Source organism: Caloenas nicobarica, chromosome 2, assembly GCF_036013445.1.
Source record: "Caloenas nicobarica isolate bCalNic1 chromosome 2, bCalNic1.hap1, whole genome shotgun sequence".
NCBI lineage: Eukaryota > Metazoa > Chordata > Aves > Columbiformes > Columbidae > Caloenas > Caloenas nicobarica.
The window spans coordinates 119,723,236-119,743,226 of NC_088246.1; the positions used below are offsets into that span (position 1 = coordinate 119,723,236).

Below are 19,991 nucleotides of genomic sequence, written 5' to 3' on the forward strand. Positions count from 1 at the left end.
AGGGACTGTAACTGAAGTTACTATTATTTACAACTTCTTGAAATTCCAGGGATTTTTATCCTCTCTAATGACAAAATGGACATACTTAATGACCGCAATAATTTTGTTTATATGTAACAGTGATAGTTGAGCAAGACTGGCAAAGCATGGCAGAGAACTTCATGCAACCCAGTCCATGTGATTTCTGTGCCTGAACTGCCAGCAGAGAGCGCTCAGTTAGTAAGATCGGTCCTGCCATTTTCTTGATGTGTTTTCCTTCTATTCTGTAATTCAGATTACTTGTTCACAATGCAAGACAGTCCTTTTGCAACAGGAATGGGCAGGACAGGGCACAAGCAGTATCAAGCAAGAGTCAGCGATATCTTAGGAGAGAAAGTGATCGCTGGGGAGATAGAGACAGGGACAGGAGCAGGAGAGGACAGGCGGTCAGGCACAGCGGGATCTAATTGCTGCAGAACACCTTCCTCAAGAAGTGGGGATGAAGTCCTTGCTCCCAAAGCCTGCTGTTCCACACTACAACATCTGACCTGGTGGCAGAGTGCGGGTCTCTATCTCCCTCTTCTGTTAATACCATGGTAGACTGTAACAACGTTGTACTGTCATTAGTTATTTCACAAACTTGAGAAGACCACTGTGCTGTTACTCCAAGGTTCCTCAACCCAGCAGATCATCTATGTAAGGATTAATATAGTCGCACCTCAAAAACCCCAATTAAGAGAGCAATCCGGCTTCAAAGTCAAGATCTTGCAGAAGCAGCAAATGCCCCAAGTCAGTCACGTGTAACATTGCTTTGGTTTCCCACAGTTTAATTTATTTAACTTTAATCATATGAAACCATATAGGCTGAGATATGGAGTCTTCTATAATCAATGGAAAGAGGAAGACACCTCCGGAACACAATTTTATCCTAAAAAGATACATCTCTTTTCACTGAATAGCGATGATTCCAGACAACCACACCAGCCCAGTCATGTAAATTTCAGCTGGGTAAGATTGTATGCTAAGATGAATCTCATCCTCTATATTCAAACATTATGATTAAGTTTTGATTTATATTACCTAATTATATGCTACTGCTTCCAGAAGAACATCTGGCTCATGCGATGTCCGGAGAGACGTTTTTTTTTAATTAAACAAGATAGTGTAGTAAAATTATGCCCTACATTGCACCAGCACTAAGTGAGTCGGTACCATTTATCCTCTTTGCTTTAATCTCTGTACCTTGGTTCCCATGTGTCCAATGCTGAATATGCTACCTAATGTTACTAAGAATGTTATGAAGATAAAAATCTAAAATAGATCTGAAATACAGCATTATGAGCATAATGAAAAACCTCACAAAGAAATTAATATGCTGTGGTCAGTACAAGATAAACAAAGGGCAAATAAAGCCTGGGGCTCCATGTGTGACTGAGGATAATAAGCACTGAATGTGCACTGCTGGAGACACAGGGATCTTTTGGACAAACTAATAATTCCATGAACCCTGGCAATAATGAAATCCGATTTCCTATGGATTTGGGTCTTGCAGTGAATTACATTGGATATCCACGATGCAAGCTCCAGCTGGAGTGGCTGGTCGAAGCATTTTTCAGCCTGTGTAGTTGTCTCTGTCTAACGCTGTATGAACTACGGCTGGAGACTTTCCTTGTGCAGAGTGCTCTGCCTCTCCTCCACTCAACACCTTATTTTCAAGGAACTCCTCGGGAGCTTAGTTATCTTTTAGTTTGACCTGTCAAATTTGTTTAAAATCAGCTAGTGAGTTCCAAAGGTACTTTAGGAGCAAAGGAACTAGACACGCAGTGTAATCTCAAAAATCTTGTTCCCACAGGAGAAGGTAAAGAGATCAAAGAAGGACAGAATTGATGCCTGAATGTTCATCTCAAATGACATCCAGCTGTTAAACATTAAATGTTACTCTCAACAGCACAGGGAAAGTTCTTAAATGGATTTTGGCTGTTCTCTGCTCAGCAGATATATGTTTATTTAATGTTATATTAAAATTATCTTAGTAGTCAATCTCTCTTGAGAGGTAGGCAGAACATAAGTTTCGGTTAATTTTATAGCAGCATTCAGAGAAGGGCAAAAACTTGTTGGGTTTGTTTGTTTGTTTGTTTGTGTTTGTTGAATAGAGTTTCCCTCCTTATGGTCCTAGTTTAGAAAAATACCAACCACCACACCCACAAAAACAGAAACATAAAGGCTTGTCACGTTTTTTTATAAAGCTAGTTGAGAAGAATACTGCTCATCAGCCATGAAACCAAACAACACAAAAATGCAAATACTAACTGCATTCTGGGTGGTATTTTTTTTTGTTTTGGTTGTTTTTTGAGGACTGACTCAGAAGTACAAATAGTTCACTGGCAACCAAAAGCATTGTTAAGGAACAGCTGCCATCTATTAATGAACAGGTTTAAGCGTATCTGAGATTCACAAGAATTGTGAATAAATAAAATACTGTTGTTATTTGTCAACATGTCTAAGCAAACCTCCTTAGCTGTTACCAGCGTAAACTGTCTAATAAAATCCGACTGTTTTAATGAGACTATCCACATAAATTAGAGCTGTAGGACTGAGACCCAGCATAGAACGGCCGAGATAACATCTGAAAGGTCAAGCAGTGCTTTAGTTATCTGAATCGCTGGGATACAGAAGTCTTCTCTCTCCCTTAGGCCCACTACAAGTAAAACCACAAGAGACAGGAAAATGCAGTACAAAATAATGACAATGCAAACTGGGGTTGTTTGTTTAGTTTTGGTTTTTATGTCTGACACATTTTAATGTGTTTTTTCCCAGTCTTCCACTGAACCATGACTTGTTCCAAATTTCAAGAGAATCAAGAAGCTGATTACTTCTGTACGAGCTCTGTAAGTCTGGACACTGATCTTCCCCATCTACAGTAGTATTTTAGGTAGATTTAGTTAATAAAGAAATGCCCGTAGCAGATGGCGAACAAGAGCGTGTACAAAAAAAATCCTAATTTCCTCAGACTAATGCATCTGAAAATGGTCTACTGCCTGCCAGCCTCCCCTGCCTAGCTATCTTACTTCTGAATGACCTCCACATACTTCCCCAAAGCATGGCCATAATACACTTTTCCAGGGCGTTGCTTTAAATGAGTTTCCTATGTGGGACTGGCAAAGCAATGACATGCTTCCACTGAAGCATCTCATCAGTCTGGGGCAGGTGGTCCTATTGCAGAAGTAAGGGAGTCCTTGATATCCTGCTACCTCAGACACAGGTGTCTCAGGCCAAAACACTATGCAAAGCTGAATCTCCTTTTTCCAATCATCAAGTGCATATTTTACCACTACATATTGGATGTTTGACTGAAGTAATCTGAGACTGGCATCTATCATGTCATTTTTCATAGCTACCGGTCACACGTCCTACTGCATCTTCCCTTCTCCAAAATTTCATCAGTTAGAGGAAGTTAAATTCAAGTGCTACATGCAGATTTCAGTTTTGTGAACAAGCAAATTATTTTGTCAAACCTGAAAACCATGATGAAACTGTAGACTCATTTTTTTTACTGTGAGCTCTTTCTTATCAGGCTATTGGCAAAACCAATTGGCTAAAGGAGTCCTTGTTTAAATCGACAAATACATTTCACTAAAAATGGCAAATTATACATCAAAGTAATGGTACTTGATGCCCCATCATGGACTGTAACCATTTCTAGACAAGGTGAAATGTTACTACAGACAAACTTGAAAAATTCTCATGGACATACTTTTCAAACACACATACATGCACACAGAGTGTACAACTGCATTCTCAAGCAGTTCTAGTTCAAGCCATGCAGCAGTGTAATATTTTCAACACGGTCTGAATTTGTTTGCATGTCCACACTACGAAACCCATGAATTTTCATGAAGATGAGTAGGAATACTGAAGTTCTACTTACAGTAAAATGAATGCAGGCAATCTTAATGTGAGAAATACCCAAACATCATTTCTGCACGCTGGAGAGGATTCTCTCGGATATTACTCAAACACACTGTGCAGAAATGCACACTTCACACATATTTGTCTTTGCAGCAGTTATAATCATAGTTACTGTTTTGTAGTTTTCAGGCTTCATACTAACAAATACATTCTCTATTTGCAGTAGACAATGTCTTTTTCATTTACAAGAAATCAGAGTTATCTTATTTGAGACTTTCTGCCAGCTATTCAAGGACCTGCCACTACCCTCCTGTTCTAAACGACATTTGACTGTTGAGCTGCTGAGCTTCATTTTCATGCTAAAGGAATCAAAAGCTTCCCCCTCCCAGCCCCAAAATAGCCAACTATAGCTTGCGTTATTGTATAATACAACAGGACCTTGATTTAGAAGCAGTCCAACCCTGAGCAATTATTCTGACCATCCCCTATGGCTACTTACAAAACACTGCAACGTGTGACTTTGTCAGTAATTTTGCTCATTTATCTTTATTATGACTCCAAGAGTATTCGGAATGGAAGGTTAGTTTTGTATAACTAATATCGGTGATGAATGGCAATGATAATGCAGTGCATGAAGAACATCCATTAATGTCTAAAATAATATTCTACTGTCCAAAAATAAATTGCGATGCAAAACATTTTCAGAGCTAATTAACAATAATTCAGTCCTACAAAAGTATTGCAACTCTGAGGAGTAAGGACCTTTACGCCAACACACTTGAGGTAGTTAGAGATACTGGCTCTGACAGCTACAATAGTGATTCTACCACTAATTAACTCAAATTTTTAGGTCCCAATAACTTCAAAAGTACTAGTGTAAATCATCCAAACAAACAACTATGAACTTTGGATAAAGCATTTGACTGCTGAACATAAAAGGTCCACTCGTTCCACCAGCATGTAGCATCTTCACAGTGTGCATGCTCTGCAGAAACCTACGTAAAAGGGAATTTCTGGCACAGAAGTGGAACACCTCTAGAGTTGCTAACCTGTCCCTTGAAGAAAAGCATGGGAAGGAAAGTCACAAATGCAATTTTCCTGAATTTTCACCTTCTCTCTGAACTGTATTTTACCTGCTCCCCAATTCTGTTGTTCTCTTCTCCCACAATTCTTCTCTCCCGCGTTCCTCCTCTATGTCTACAGCTACAGGATGTCCTCAAAACATTAACTACATGATGCAAAACCAACATTGCCTGTGCTTTGCTAAACCTCTTCTGTATTTACAACCTCGTCTACCCAATCTGCCAAGAAAAATCTCTCATTTTCTTTCTACTCAGAAAAGGAGCCTACCTTTTCCAGTATTTCCTTAGTCAAGATTGTGAATGCATCCTCAATGTTCACATTATCTCTAGCACTGGTTTCAAAAAAGGGTATTCCATGTTCCCAAGCAAGCTGAAAAACAAACGTAGGCAATGGGATGAACAGTCTTCAGGAAAAAAACCCACTTCCTAATACTAATAGCAAGAGAGATGAAGGTGGACAGCTTCTAACATGCTATATAAACACTGATTTAGTAAATGTCAGCTCAGTAAAGTACTCTATATTTATCCTCAGTTTATAAAATTGAGGTAACTCTTACAACATTCTTCTTAATTTTTTGCATTTTCAAAACGGCTTTTTTAATCTATCTTTACTTGCAAATAAGAAGAATAAACTCTAGTGGGTCTGTTCTCAATGTTTTATTTGGAAAATTAACTGTCTCCTAGGCAATTATTCAGAGAAAACTAATGGAGTGCCTGCAGAAAATAATAGATAAAAATATGACAAAAACTGTAGAAAGAGAGGCGTGATGAAACATAAAAAAAAAGAGATGCTCCTTTTTACCAGAGAGAGAGAAGCACAATGATAATAGGCAAGCAAATAACAGATACATATGTGAAAACATATTTTGGTAGCAGGAGAAGAGAGAAAATACTTGGAAGAAAAGGGCAGCATACACTTTACATTGGTTGATTTTATTTTATTTATTCATGTTCTCTTATTTCCAGTGAATTTCTATTACAGACAGCTTGGAGATATATTGGCATGAGAAAAAAAAATCATAGCTTTTTAAGGCCCTAAACTTTTTCTAATTTATACAGTAAAATATATGGAGAAAACCAGTTGCATCATTGCCTCCCAAGGTAGGGGGCCAACGTGGGAATAGTATCTGACAGAAGAACATAGCAGAAGAGTCTATTTATTCCCTTTGCAATGGATTCCTTCTCAGTACACATCTGGAGAAGACAATCCCAGGCAAAGAAAATACTGCTTATATTGTACAGAAAATCCTGTAATTACTGACCACTTAATGACTTATTTGGAAGGCTCTCCATTAGGATAAAAAGTCTAATGTCGGCAGTTATGTTTGCTTTCAATGAGCTCTAGAAATAACAAAATTCCAAAATCAGGCATGAAGGTACAAGAACTGGACTTCAAAGTTTTGGTCAAAATATAATAAAGATTATATTAAAGGTAGATTGAAAGTAAGCACAATGGTTTCTTTTCCAAAATGCTGAAAGAAAATGCAATTTCAAAAATCAAGATGAGATCTGGACTGTTTCTTAAAGCAGACACCTTCATAAGAGATTCTAAAACTCCAGCTGACTGCTATGACCTGTTTTCGGTACTGCAGCAACTTGTTATGGAAAGTTAAGATCATTGGACTATTGGCAAGTGCCAGTGCAAAACAATGATGCATAATGGTTCATAAAGAAAAATACAGGTAATAAAAAATACTGGGCTAATAAAGTGGAGAAGACTGGTTGGCAGCTTGTAATGTACACAGAATTTACTAATAAATACTTTTTTCTTCCTTGTGTCATGTAACAGATTCCTAGAGGCTACCTATGTACAAAATCTGATGAAAACAAATCGTTTTAATCATGGAATCACAGAAAACATTTGGAAATATAACCCCTCTTGAAATGGAACTACTGTCCAGACAATATGGGGTCAGCCATGACTTTGCCTACCCGAGTCTTGAAACCCGCCAATGATGGAGATTCTATAACCTTTATGGGATCCTCTGTCATGGCTGAACCTCCCAAGCCAGGACTTGTCTGCTGCCCCTTGCTTTATGATTTGTCTCTACAGAGAAGAGACACTTCAATTGCTCTAGACCAATAACTGCTCCTCAGCCTTCCCTCCACTCAGTTCCCCCAGTTCTCCTCATGGATTACCAGTACTAGACCCCAGTCATCTTTGCAGCTGTCTGCTGGACACTCTGCAGTTTCTCAACACCCTTCTTGCAATGGGAAAGCCAAAGCTGGACACAATATTCCATATGGATTTGCCAGCACTAAGTAGGGGGGTAATAATCTCCCACATCTACAGTCCATTATCCTTCTAATGCAGCCCAGCATGCTCTTAAGCAATGAGAGAACACCGTTGACTCGTATTCAAGCTGGTGTCCATTGTAATCCACTGGTCCTGTGCAGCAGGACAGTGACCCATGCCAGGGATAACTCCATCCCAGGTGTAAATCTTTGCACTTCTTACTGAATTTCACGGTGTTTCCGTTGGCCCACTCCTCAAGTTTATCAAGGTCCCACAGAATCAGTGTTCTCCCATTTGGTGTGCCAGTCACATCCCTCCACCTCATGTCACATGCTAGTCTCCTTGTATCATCAGCCAGATCACTGATGAAGATGTTGAACAACATGAGCCCCACTTGACACCCATGATGTCCTCTGCTCATTACTACCCAAAAACCAGACACACAGCCTTCAATCACTACCCTTTGCCTCTGGCAGTCCAGTCAATTTTCAGTGCATCTAATGGTCCACTTGTCCAGCCCACACTTCCTAGCTTCCAGGTGAGGATGCCATAGGAGAGGGTGACAAAAGCCTTGTTAAAATCAAGATACATCACAAACATCACTATTCCCTTGAGTCACTTCCTGGCATTGCAGAATGCAACTAGGGTGGTGAAGCACAATTTGCCCTCTTGACTATTCCAGATTATCTTTGTGTCCTCTACGTCCTTGGAAATGGATTTCATGACAACATGCCCCATGATCCTTCCACTGACTGAAGCATGGGTGACTGACTATAGCTCCTCAAACCCTCTTCCCTGCCTTTGTTAAGGACAGGTGTCATGCTGGCACCTTCTAGTCAACAAGGATCTCTCCCAACCACCACGATTATTCAGAGTTGACTGACAGTGGCCCCAGTCACTGTGCCCAGCTATTTCAACACACTTGGGTGAACTTCCTCATGTCTATGGATGCATCCAACTTCCCTAAGCACTTTCTAATCCAATGCTTTCCCACTGCTGCCTGACCTGCTCCTTCCCAGACCATGCCAGTACATGCAGCGGTCTGGGAGTGAGCTCCATCTGTGAAGATTAATGCAAAATAAAAATAAAAACAATAAAATAAATACATAAAATAAAAATAATAAAATAAACCTTGAGTCCTTCAGACTTCTCTGTATCATGTTACTACATTGCCTACTACACCTATCAATGCATCCCAATTTTCTCTGTATGTGCGCAATATTAGTTAAAGAAGATTAATGTATATATTATTCCAATTCACCTTGCATACTAGTAAGTAATGTGACAAGCAAGTCCTCTAAAAATGTAGCTAGATGGAGGAAAAAAAAAGCCCACAACAGTCCAGTGTTAAAGCACAATTAGAAGTATGCACATGGCTTCGGCTACTTACCTTCATAAAGAAACTAGAACGGCACATTAAAATAATTACTTTTTTTTGCCTTTGGGAGCATCTTGAATAGATCCATAAATAAAATACCTAAATACATTTACAAATCTATGGGAATTATGCTACTGGGAAACGTTTTATATTATCCTTGAGAACAATTTGGACATCTTATGTGAAATAAGCTCACATCTTACTTAAAATAACAAAATAAGTAATGCCACACCTCTTCCAAGGTGAAATTTAATTCCAATCATTCATTTGACTCAAAATATACTACTTGCTAGCAATGTGCTGCTACAGTTTCTTAGTGTTGTATCAGATAGATGTATCTGAAATATTCCTACAACTGTGCAGAACATTTTTTTCATTTGTATTGTACCTGTAAAATCAGCTTTGAAGTCAGGCAAGCGAAGATAGCACAACCAAAAAAAAAGGAAAAATATTCTGCTTGGCCCTCTCTTTTAGAAAGATTTGATAGGAGAAAAACGGCCACATTCTACCAAGTCATATAATCTCCAACAGTTTATTTTTCAGAGAAAAAAATAATGTTTTTGGTGGAGGGGAAAGGAGGAGCTCAAGAAGGTTGAGTTCAAACTTTTCTCAAAGTGAATGAAAAACTATTAATACAAGAAAATACTTCATAGTAGTAAAATTAAATATATCCATTTCTGAGTGATCAAAATTATATAATTACAAACCAATTTTTCCAGCACTAAATTAGTCTATAAAGTGGCATAAAATGGCCACTTATTTACGACAGACTGTTACAAAAATGCCAACATAGATGATGAGATTCCCAGGGAGTCTAGGGGCTTTTCCTGCAAGACTCTGAACAGAACACCACTTACAGCTCATACTCACAGGGTAATTAATATGAAATACGTAAGTATGAATTACAATGTGGCAGAGTTAGTATCAAACTATTTTCCTCTCTTAGCTCTCTGATAATGGCATCTTTCTCCAGCTGGTTCCATCAGATTCTTTAGCATTTGTAAATCACATTAAGAAAAATAAATAGTATAACTGAAGAGTTGCCTTGCCTCAAAATACAGGAGAAATCTAGAAAGCAGACTCATTGGTGTGGATGTAATGATTTGTTTCTGAAAAAAAATACTGCCTTAGACAAATTTCGATTGCATGGGTAAGTACATAGAAGTCAGAAAATGTCACAGTTAATACCATATGCAAAACCCTGCTACTGCCCTCTTGTGCACATGCATCCAGTGACTCTCTAGATTTCTGACAGTGCATTCTTTGAGTGAGAGTATACGCTATTTTTCAGCACCTTATTCCTTGTACACAGATATAGCACATTAACATTGAAAGTGTCTTGCATATGAACAATGAACTTTCAAAAGATTCCATTTGTAATGCTGTTGAAAAGGCGATGTTATTTTTTAAAGTTCCCTAATCTGAGGTTAGATAATTAGCAAGAAACTATCAGTGTTCTTTTCGTAAAACACAAGACATCCTGCCTGACTCTCCATGCCCGAAAGCGTAATAGAAGGGCTCATTTCAAGTTCCAGACAACAGATGCACACAGTTTCCACCTGCAAAATTTACTGGTATATAGGACACGCTCTCCTGCGACATTTAGTCATTATCACAATTTCTTCTGCCATAGCATGATGGCTCCTGGATTTCCTCATTGGTTCCCAGCGAATGCAATTTGCCATAGTCTTTAAAACAGCTGCATGACACATACACAGTTAGATCTAGGGGAGCTGGATGTATCCTAAATGTATCTGTCCAGTATTATTTAGGGCTGTTCACAGACAACACAGATCACTGTGCACAGGCTGCCAGAACAGTCCTTTATAGTCAGGCTGTTGCAAAAAAATCATTGATGGGTGGTACCAGAAAAATTAGGCAGAATGTATTATGTATTACATTGTAGTATTTCACAATAAAACAGTACTCTGAAAATACAGATTCTAAAATATTTTTAGTTTTAATTCAAAATATAAGATTTCTATCATAACACCTAAAACTTTTAAAATACATTTAAACCTTTAAAATAAAAATCAGTATTCTAAGGAGATCAGCTAGGAGTTACTTAATGTATTTCTGCTCACATGTTAAAAAAAAAAATGAAACAAACAAACAAACCAAAAACCAAAACACAAAACAAAGACACCCAAAAAACAACCACCACCACCCCAAAAAACCCAAAACACAAACCAAACCAAACAAACAAACAAAAAAAACCACCCACAACCAAACAAACAAAGAAACCACCAAAACAAACCAACCAAACAAAAACCCCCACTACACTCCAGAACTCCACTACCTTTCTTCTGAAGCAATTCCTAATAGAATTTTTTTAAATTCTTACAGTCACATACCAAGGAACTTAGGAGAACCCAGAGAAAGTACCAATGATACCTTTTCTCCTTTCTGTTTTGGAACTACACGTTCTGGCTCCTTATCACACTTGTTGCCCAACAGTATAACGTCCACTTCATCGCCTGCTTTCTAAAAAAGAACCAGCATTAATAAAGTATCAAGTAAGAAGAAAAGCAAATAACAAAAGCCCTTCACCTTCAGCTCACACTAACCTTCAACACTATTTCCTTGAAAGTAAAGGCTGAATTCTGTCCCGACCTTTTCATCTGTGGAAGTATTTTCCATCAGTTGCTGGGATTGGAAAACAGCAAGATTGCAAAGAGTAGAAAAAAAAAGATGCCTACGAGTGCAGGGCATGATTTGCAACCCCTTTCATAAGATATAAAGTATATGGTGCATGGGCACCATCTTCTGATGAATGCTTCATCTTCAGGCTTTAAAGTGACTGGAAATGCCCCGAAATTCACAGGCACTGCCCTCCCTAAAGTAATGGGTTTGTGGATTAGCATATTAGTCTGGTCTACATCCAGCACTCACAAGCAAAAAGGAAGGAATTTGCTGCACCTGAAAGAGCACCTCTTTGTGCTTCACTTCTGCACACAGACAGTAAAATTAGATTCAAAGTGTTCAAACTCAACATAAAAGTTCGATTATTCCAAGACACTTGGAAGAAGGCAATAGATTTTTAATGAAATAAAATTTTAAAAGCTCATTGATTTCAAAAGGAAGAAAAATCTAGCTTTTTGACCTTGTCTCCATCCTTCGTTCCACTAATCCAGTTATGTACATGATGACTGAAATTCACTGGGTGCTTTATATCAGTGTTATTTTAAGATAAACCATTGTAACTATACATGTCTGGAATAATGACAAGGAAAGGGAACAGTTCTGTAACAGCATGTGGAATTTGAAAACTGACATTTGTTGTGAAAACAATATTTAAAACTACTGTTGATGATTAAATGGAGGAACCTGAGGGTGTCAATCTAGAGACAATTAAAGCTAACATGATCTATCTCATGGCTTATATTCTGAAAGTATTATACATGTTCACACAGCTTCTCTGATGACTCAAAAAAACCCTGGTCTCAGGCTGCAGCTCTCTCTGCAGGGACACTGATGAAATCTCTGAGCTCTGTCAAAGTCTTAATTTTATAACTTTATCATAGACAAAAATCAAGCACGATCCTCTTCCCTGGAGCTCACACACATGCACATGGACACACACCCCTCCTTTCAGAGAAATGCAAAGAAAAAACCTCTATTCATTAAAGGATGAGAGAATAATTATTTTCAGTTTATTTGCACTTTTACAACTAAGTTGTCTCAATTGAATAGTACAGCAGTAGGCACAATTTATTATTAAGGAACACTATTTCATTTTTTTTAATCCACTCTCATTTTAGAGTCAGCTAATCTCATTTCATACCCACAGCTGATGTTCAAGATAATGTAGTATTAAAATGAAGTAAGCTCAACATAAGAGTACAAATGAATCAATTTAATCTGGATTAATAGACCAAAATGTTGGCTGTTTCAGAACGTGTTGCGGCTTTACTCATTAAGGTCAATGGCTCTCCTACATAAACTCACATACATCAGCCTCTAAAATAGGGTAAATAGACTATTTAATCTCATCACATAGTCAGCTTTTTATTTGGAAGAAGACTGTATGCAGCTGAAGGTTTTACAAGTGACATTTGATTTTGCTCTGAAGTAAAAGGTCAAAGGGAAATACTTGCACACTGTACGTACAAAACCATGACATTCATTCTGTAACTTCATTTCTGTACAAACAGCACCCATTTTTGCAATAGGAAAGTTCTTTCTAAACAGCTTCAAATAACAACAAAATTTAAAGAAGGCTAGAGGTACAAGGTCTTTCAGCATTTATCAGTATTACCAATCACTAATATTTACTTTGGCAAATAACTATTATTTCTGCATCCATATAATGTAATAATGTATTTGAAATTTGACTGGACCCTCTACCAAAGCACTGAAAGTGCTTCCTTTTTAAAGATATCTTGGAGCTTCTTGCTATTAGAAAACTAAAGACTATACACCAAAATGATGTCTGTTTTAAATTCTGAAAACTGATTATGAAGTCTTAAAAAACTAAGTCAATATGACTAGGCAGAAGTTTGACCATGTGCTCAGCTGGCATAAAAACTGCAGAGGTACAGTGATTTCAATTGGCCAAAAATACGGCTCTTCAGTGCTTCCAAAAACTCACTGTGTATTTCCATCCTCTTTTATTTATAGCTCAGGAATAAGCTTTCCAAATGCAAAATCTATAGCTAAAAAGCGGATGGTTATTTTACAGTTGTTAAGATGCTATTATGCAAGTTAGCACTGACTAAGCTAATAGAGTCAGGAAACTTTTTTTTTTCCTATGTCATGGAAAAATACTATTACAAATTTCATCAAGGCAAAAAATGAAAAACAAAAAACATTTTTTTGCAAAGTAAAAAAAAAAAAGTGTTTTGCTTTGGTATCTCAAAAATATGTCCGGATTTTTTGTTCACTCTCCTCAGTTTTTCTTCTGGTTTTAACATTTCAAAGTTCACATTTTACTAAAACTTAAAATAAAAATAATCTGAACTTGGAGAAAACCTAGCCTATTTTTAAAAAAAAAATCCAAAAAGGAAATATCAACACTATATTTCTCTCAAAAAATTGGAGTCGAGAGATTTATTGAGACTGACCAAGTTTTTTGAAGCGTTTGGCAGAGCTTGGAGTCACCAGGTTTCAGCAAAAAGGTTTTTTACCTCCACTGGATTCCCCAGCAGCTGGATCAGCAGTGGCAGGAACCCAGCTGCCGAGACCAGAGGCCACAGGAGGGGGCAGCCGCAGAGCCCCAAATGCAGCGATGCCACTGACAGGAGCAGAACACTGGCGTGTCCCACCACAGCAGCACGGTGTGCTGCAGCAGCCCACTGACAGGAGCCGCCCATCCCTGCCCTTCACTACTTACCCGGCTGCTCAGCTTTCACCCAGCCTGTGCACCTAGCCAGGGAAATAAACACCCGCCTCACTGCTTAACTATGTGGCTATCAATACAGAAATCAAAAATGCAAAAAGGAAAAATATCTTGCTCATCTCTATTGTATGTATTTTTTTTTTCTTCTAAGTGTTAGGTCTGTTTTTCTGCAGGTGTTCTCATTTTGCCAGGAAACTATTTCACAGAAGTGATGTAAATTCATGCAAGTATCAAAAGCAGCATGGACACCTTTATTAAAAGAGAACAACGTCACATTTGTACCTACAGGTTATTGGAAAAAACTATCCCTTCACTTTTTAAACGGTGAGCACAGACCCTACCATGCACGGCTGTCCTCAGCCTCCCCTGCAGCAAACTGACTGTGATGACCAGCTCATCCAGACTTCTTGTTGCATAAAGCCATCTATCCAGTGGGAGATCTTACAGAATCACCGACTTGTCCCTCCACCACATTTCCAGGGTGCAGCTGTGCAGGGCTGCATGATTTTGATGCTCATTGATTATGGTTTGAAGAGGGAACAGAAGTTTGTTTGGAGGTCCAAACAGTGAAATTGAGAGCCCACACCTGACAAATACACTATGGTAACACTTAATTAGTTAGTTTTTGACAAAGAAATGTAGCATTAACATAATTTTTCAGATCTGAAGAGGATACACATGGTCATGCAGCAGGATGAAGGCAGACCTGGGAAAGGCCATAATGCTGGGAAGTTTCTTCTTCCTACTCACTAGGCAATGACACTAGAAACTTACCCTTTGTATAACATTAATGAAGAGTAATTTGTTGGGAATACATTGTCCTCAGTCTCTGACAGCATCGCATGGGCACTGTTCATATTATGATTCCCATACATGACTCTTTCCAGATAGATTTTAAGCGTCACCTTATGACCTCAGCCACAAGTGCCTAGTTTCCAGGATTTCAGTGGAAATAAATGAATGATAGAATTTGTTTGCCTATTAGCAAACTTAGACATGACTAGATATAAAGCAATTTATCCTGAAACCAATCTGGAATTAGAGATAAACCAATTTAGTAAAGTGACAAGAACAAGAATTTTCAGTTCTAATCAAAGCCATAACAACAAACCCATCTATGAACTGGAACAATTAGATCCAGCTTTCCCATCTGAGGAAGAAAAGCTCAGAAGAGCGTGAAATCAAACTAACTTATATTTGTAAAGCAGTTTGCTGTGCTGCTTTTATTTAAGTATGATGCAGAACCACCAAAAGACAGTCCAGTATCCCAACTCTCAGATGCATCAGATGAACAGAATCGGAAAAAGGCACACTGCAAAAACAGCAGTAACCCAACACACCCACATACATTTCATACCCTGGCTGTGGGATCACTTCTTCAGGTAGTACAAAGAGAAAGTTAATGTACACCAAGAACACTAAATTATGTCACCAAGACTTTCTATTGCATGAGAAAATGAAATTATCTTCTCCATGCAGAAAATTCTGTGCTAGCAGGGAATTGCCAGCACAGAGATAATTGTTAGGAACTGGCTATGGTTCATGGCCACACCAGGCGACTAGCACAATGAAAACCAGTCTGATGTATTTAAAAGAAAACTAGTACCTACCATCATTGTCAAAAGTTTTTGGAGACCCAGATGCCACGCGTGAATCATTGAGTGATTTAGGTTGGCAAGGACTTCTGGAAGTATCTGGTCTAACCCCCTGCTTGAAGATGTGCCAACTTCAAAGTCGGGTCCTGTTGCTCAAGGCCCTGTTGAATCAAGTTTTAAGTATCTCCAGATCCTTTCTGGGCACCTCTTTGAGCATCTGACCTCTCTACGGTAAGGAACTTTTTACCAATATGTTAGTTGGAATCTTGTTCAAAATACCCTGGAAAGAACAGTTTCTGCAAACGGATTTGGTACATAGTTACTTGCATTTAATTTTTAAAGGCCAAACAAAGTCAGCATTTCAGAACAGCTGCACACAATAGCTAAAAGCCATGTCAGCAGACAGGAGCAACACCTTAATATATTAGACATGACCACAGCCCTACAAATAAAGAATGGTTTCAGGTTCTAAAGTAATTTTCCTGCAATTATCATGCTCCTAATGAGTGCATTACAAATCCAATATACCTGTACTGGATTTGCCAATAATATCCTGAGATATTAATCTGCAAGCATATTTTTCTAGTAAGCTTTTTAAGTACAGTCATGTTACTTAGTATCCTCCAGTTCTGAATACAAATTTTACAACAATACAGATATGGCAGCATATTTGTGTCTTGAACTTGCTTGAACAATAATTCATTTTTAATAGGAAAGTTGCTGTATTACACACTTAAAGTAATTGAAATACAATGAGAACATTACTGGTAATCTGATTGTAATAGCACTGACTGGCCGGGTTTTATAAAAATCAATGGAGTTTTTAGGAATGCTAAATCGCTTAGATTGTTATTTTAATTGTTGTAAAAATAGTGTAGTACACTGAATAGATTTTTTTTAAAACTTTCTGTTTAAAATCTCTATGTACAAAGAATTAAAAACAAGAGCATAATTTAATAACTGAATTGTCTCAAAAAATCCTGTTTGGTTCAGGCACGAACTCTACGTTACCTATTAGTCTGGTGTTTAATGAAACCTGTATCTGTTTCTCTTTTTAATTTTATTTAATTTTTCTACACTTGCATATTTTAAAGGGTGCTGTGGCAACAGCCACTTTGATACTGGGCATTGGTGGGCAATTAAATACTGGTTTGCATTCACAGACCAAAGCAAATGCAGAGAACGTCACCAACCTCCAGTAAGTAATTAATTTTCATGAAATGTCCTGTGTTTTAACAGCTATTGCTTAAAAACAATTCTTTTGCAATAAATGGCCCCATATATTTTCACCAAGACACTTCAGAAATTGATATCCCACTAGGATCAAATTAAATTTTTTATTATTATCTAGCTCTATTACAACACTCACTAATTGCTAGTTTTGAGATTAGTACAATCAATCATGCAATTTACATTCCCAGAAATTCTTTTAAATTGAGTATTTTTCCATTTTTTACACTTCAAACTGACAAAATACCTTCAGGGGTTAAAATTAAACAGCCTAAATATTAACAGCTTGAGTATGTTTACACGAAAGCTTTGAAGTGTCACAAACAGAAAACAGGCTTGCATAGGTGTAATTTCCTGATTGATTTGAGCAGATCTAAGCCTGCATGATGGCTGTTAGAGCTGGTCACATCCCTCCCTTCCGCCTAGCCATACGGTCCTGATACTTTCATTGTGTTTATGGTTCTCCATTGTAGCCCACTGAATCAACCATCCTGTTGATCTAATTAAAGATGACAGGACAAAATGACCCCTTTGGAAGCAGTGTGGAGACAGATCCGTATTTTATATATAAATCTATACACACAGATAGATAGCTATCTGCATATATATATACAAATGGATATCACAGAATCACAGAATCACAGAATGTTAGGGATTGGAAGGGACCTCAAAAGATCATCTAGTCCAATCCCCCTGCCAGAGCAGGAAAACTTAGGTGAGGTTACACAGGAAGGCGTCCAGGCGGGTTTTGAATGTCTCCAGAGAAGGAGAATCCACAACCTCCCTGGGCAGCCTGTTCCAGTGCTCTGTCACCCTCACTGAGAAGAAGTTTCTTCTCACATTTAAGTGGAACCTCTTGTGTTCCAGCTTGAACCCATTACCCCTTGTCTTACTGTTGGTTGTCACTGAGAAGAGCCTAGCTCCATCCTCGTGACACCCGCCCTTTATATATTTATAAACATTAATGAGGTCACCCCTCAGTCTCCTCTTTTGCAAGCTAAAGAGACCCAGCTCCCTCAGCCTTTCCTCATAAGGGAGATGCTCCACTCCCTTAATCATCTTTGTGGCCCTGCGCTGGACTCTCTCCAGCAGTTCCCTGTCCTTCTTGAACTGAGGGGCCCAGAACTGGACACAATATTCCAGATGAGGTCTCACCAGGGCAGAGTAGAGGGGAAGGAGAACCTCTCTGGACCTACTAACCACCCCCCTTCTAATACACCCCAGGATGCCATTGGCCTTCTTGGCCACAAGGGCACAGTGCTGGCTCATGGTCATCCTGCTGTCCACCAGGACCCCCAGGTCTCTTTCCCCTACACTGCTCTCTAATAGGTCATTCCCCAACCTGTACTGGAACCTGGGGTTGTTCCTGCCCAGATGCAAGACTCTACATTTCCCCTTGTTATATTTCATTAAATTTTTCCCCGCCCAACTCTCTAGCCTGTCCAGATCTCGCTGGATGGCAGCACAGCCTTCTGGCGTGTCAGCCACTCCTCCCAGCTTGGTGTCATCAGCAAACTTGCTGATAGTACACTCAATTCCCTCATCCAAGTCATTGATGAATATATTGAACAGTATTGGTCCCAGAACTGACCCTTGAGGCACTCCACTAGATACAGGCCTCCAACCAGACTCCGCCCCATTGATCACAACTCTCTGGCTTCTCTCCTTCAGCCAGTTTGCAGTCCACCTCACTACCCGATCGTCCAGTCCACACTTCCTCAGTTTTGCCGTGAGGATGCTGTGGGAGACGGTGTCAAATGCTTTGCTGAAGTCAAGGTAGACCACATCCACTGCTCTGCCATCGTCAATCCACCTTGTTACGTCTTCATAAAAGGCTATGAGGTTGGTCAAACACGACTTCCCCTTGGTGAAGCCATGTTGACTGTCCCTGATGACCCTCTTATCCTTGATATGTCTTAAGATGGCACCAAGGATAAGGTGTTCCATCACTTTCCCAGGGATGGAGGTGAGGCTGACCGGTCTATAGTTGCCTGGGTCCTCCTTCTTGCCCTTTTTGAAGACCGGAGTGACATTTGCTTTCCTCCAGTCCTCAGGCACCTCTCCCGTTTCCCAAGACTTGGCAAAGATGATGGAGAGCGGTCCAGCAATGACTTCAGCCAGCTCCCTCAGCACCCGCGGGTGCATCCCATCTGGACCCATGGATTTATGGATGTCCAGATTGCTTAATTGCTCCCTAACCCAGTCCTCATCAACTGAGGCAGACTCCTCCATTGCCCTGCCTTCCTCTGGGGCCTCAGGGGTACGGGGCTCCTCAGGACAGCCTCCGGCAGAGTAGACAGAGACAAAGAAGGCATTCAGTAATTCTGCCTTCTCTGTATCTTCTGTCACCAGGGCACCCACCCCGTTCATCAGTGGGCCTACATTGCCTCTGGTGTTAGTTTTATCTGCCATGTATTTGAAGAACCTCTTCCTGTTGTCCTTGACCCCTCTCGCCAGGTTTAACTCTAAGGAGGCCTTAGCTTTCCTAGTTGCCTCCCTACATCCTCTGACAACAGCCTTATATTCTTCCCAAGTGGCCAGCCCCTCCTTCCATGATTTGTAAACCCTCCTCTTCCACTTGAGTTTGCCCAGCAGTTCCCTGTTTAACCACGCAGGTCTCCTGGCTCCCTTCCTTGACTTCCTGCGCGTCGGGATGCACTGATCTTGAGCTTGGTAGAAGCAGTCCCTGAAAGTTAACCAACTATCTTGGGCGCCTTTACCTTCAAGCAGCCTTGCCCACGGGATTCCCTCCAGCAACTGTTTGAAAAGGCCAAAGTCGGCCCTGCTGAAGTCCAGGGTTGCAATTCTGCTCGGTATTCTGCTCCCACCACAGGAGATTCTGAACTCCACCATCTCATGGTCACTGCAACCAAGGCAGCCCCCCACCTTTACTGATTCAACCAGACCCTCCTTGTTAGCGAGGACGAGATCCAGCAGCGCACCTCTTCTAGTCGGCTCCTCCACCATTTGCATGAGAAAGTTATCGTCAATGCACTGGAGGAACCTCCTAGACTGAGGCTGGCTGGCTGAGTAGTCCTTCCAGCAAACATCAGGGTAGTTAAAATCCCCCATAACAACCAGAGCCTGTGACTGTGAGGCCACGCTCAGCTGCCCATAGAAGGCCTCATCAACTTCCTCACCCTGATCTGGTGGCCTGTAATAGACTCCCACAACAGTGTCACCCCTGCCAGCCTGCCCCTTAATTCTCACCCACAGACTCTCAACTCGCTCCTCAACCGCACCT

The 19,991-nt window shown here is 39.8% G+C and overlaps 1 protein-coding gene across 1 annotated transcript in view; it reads right to left on the bottom strand.

Annotated features, from left to right (window-relative positions):
* The window catches only part of LOC135984751 (ras-related protein Rab-10-like), a 36,038-nt gene that overhangs the window by 5,322 nt on the left and 10,725 nt on the right, over window positions 1–19,991 (bottom strand). The window contains exons 4-5 of the mRNA XM_065627243.1: window positions 10,979–11,068; window positions 5,239–5,340 (exon numbers count right to left, since the gene is read on the bottom strand). Coding sequence (XP_065483315.1) covers window positions 5,239–5,340; window positions 10,979–11,068 — 192 coding nt within the window. The remainder of the gene's footprint in view (window positions 1–5,238; window positions 5,341–10,978; window positions 11,069–19,991) is intronic.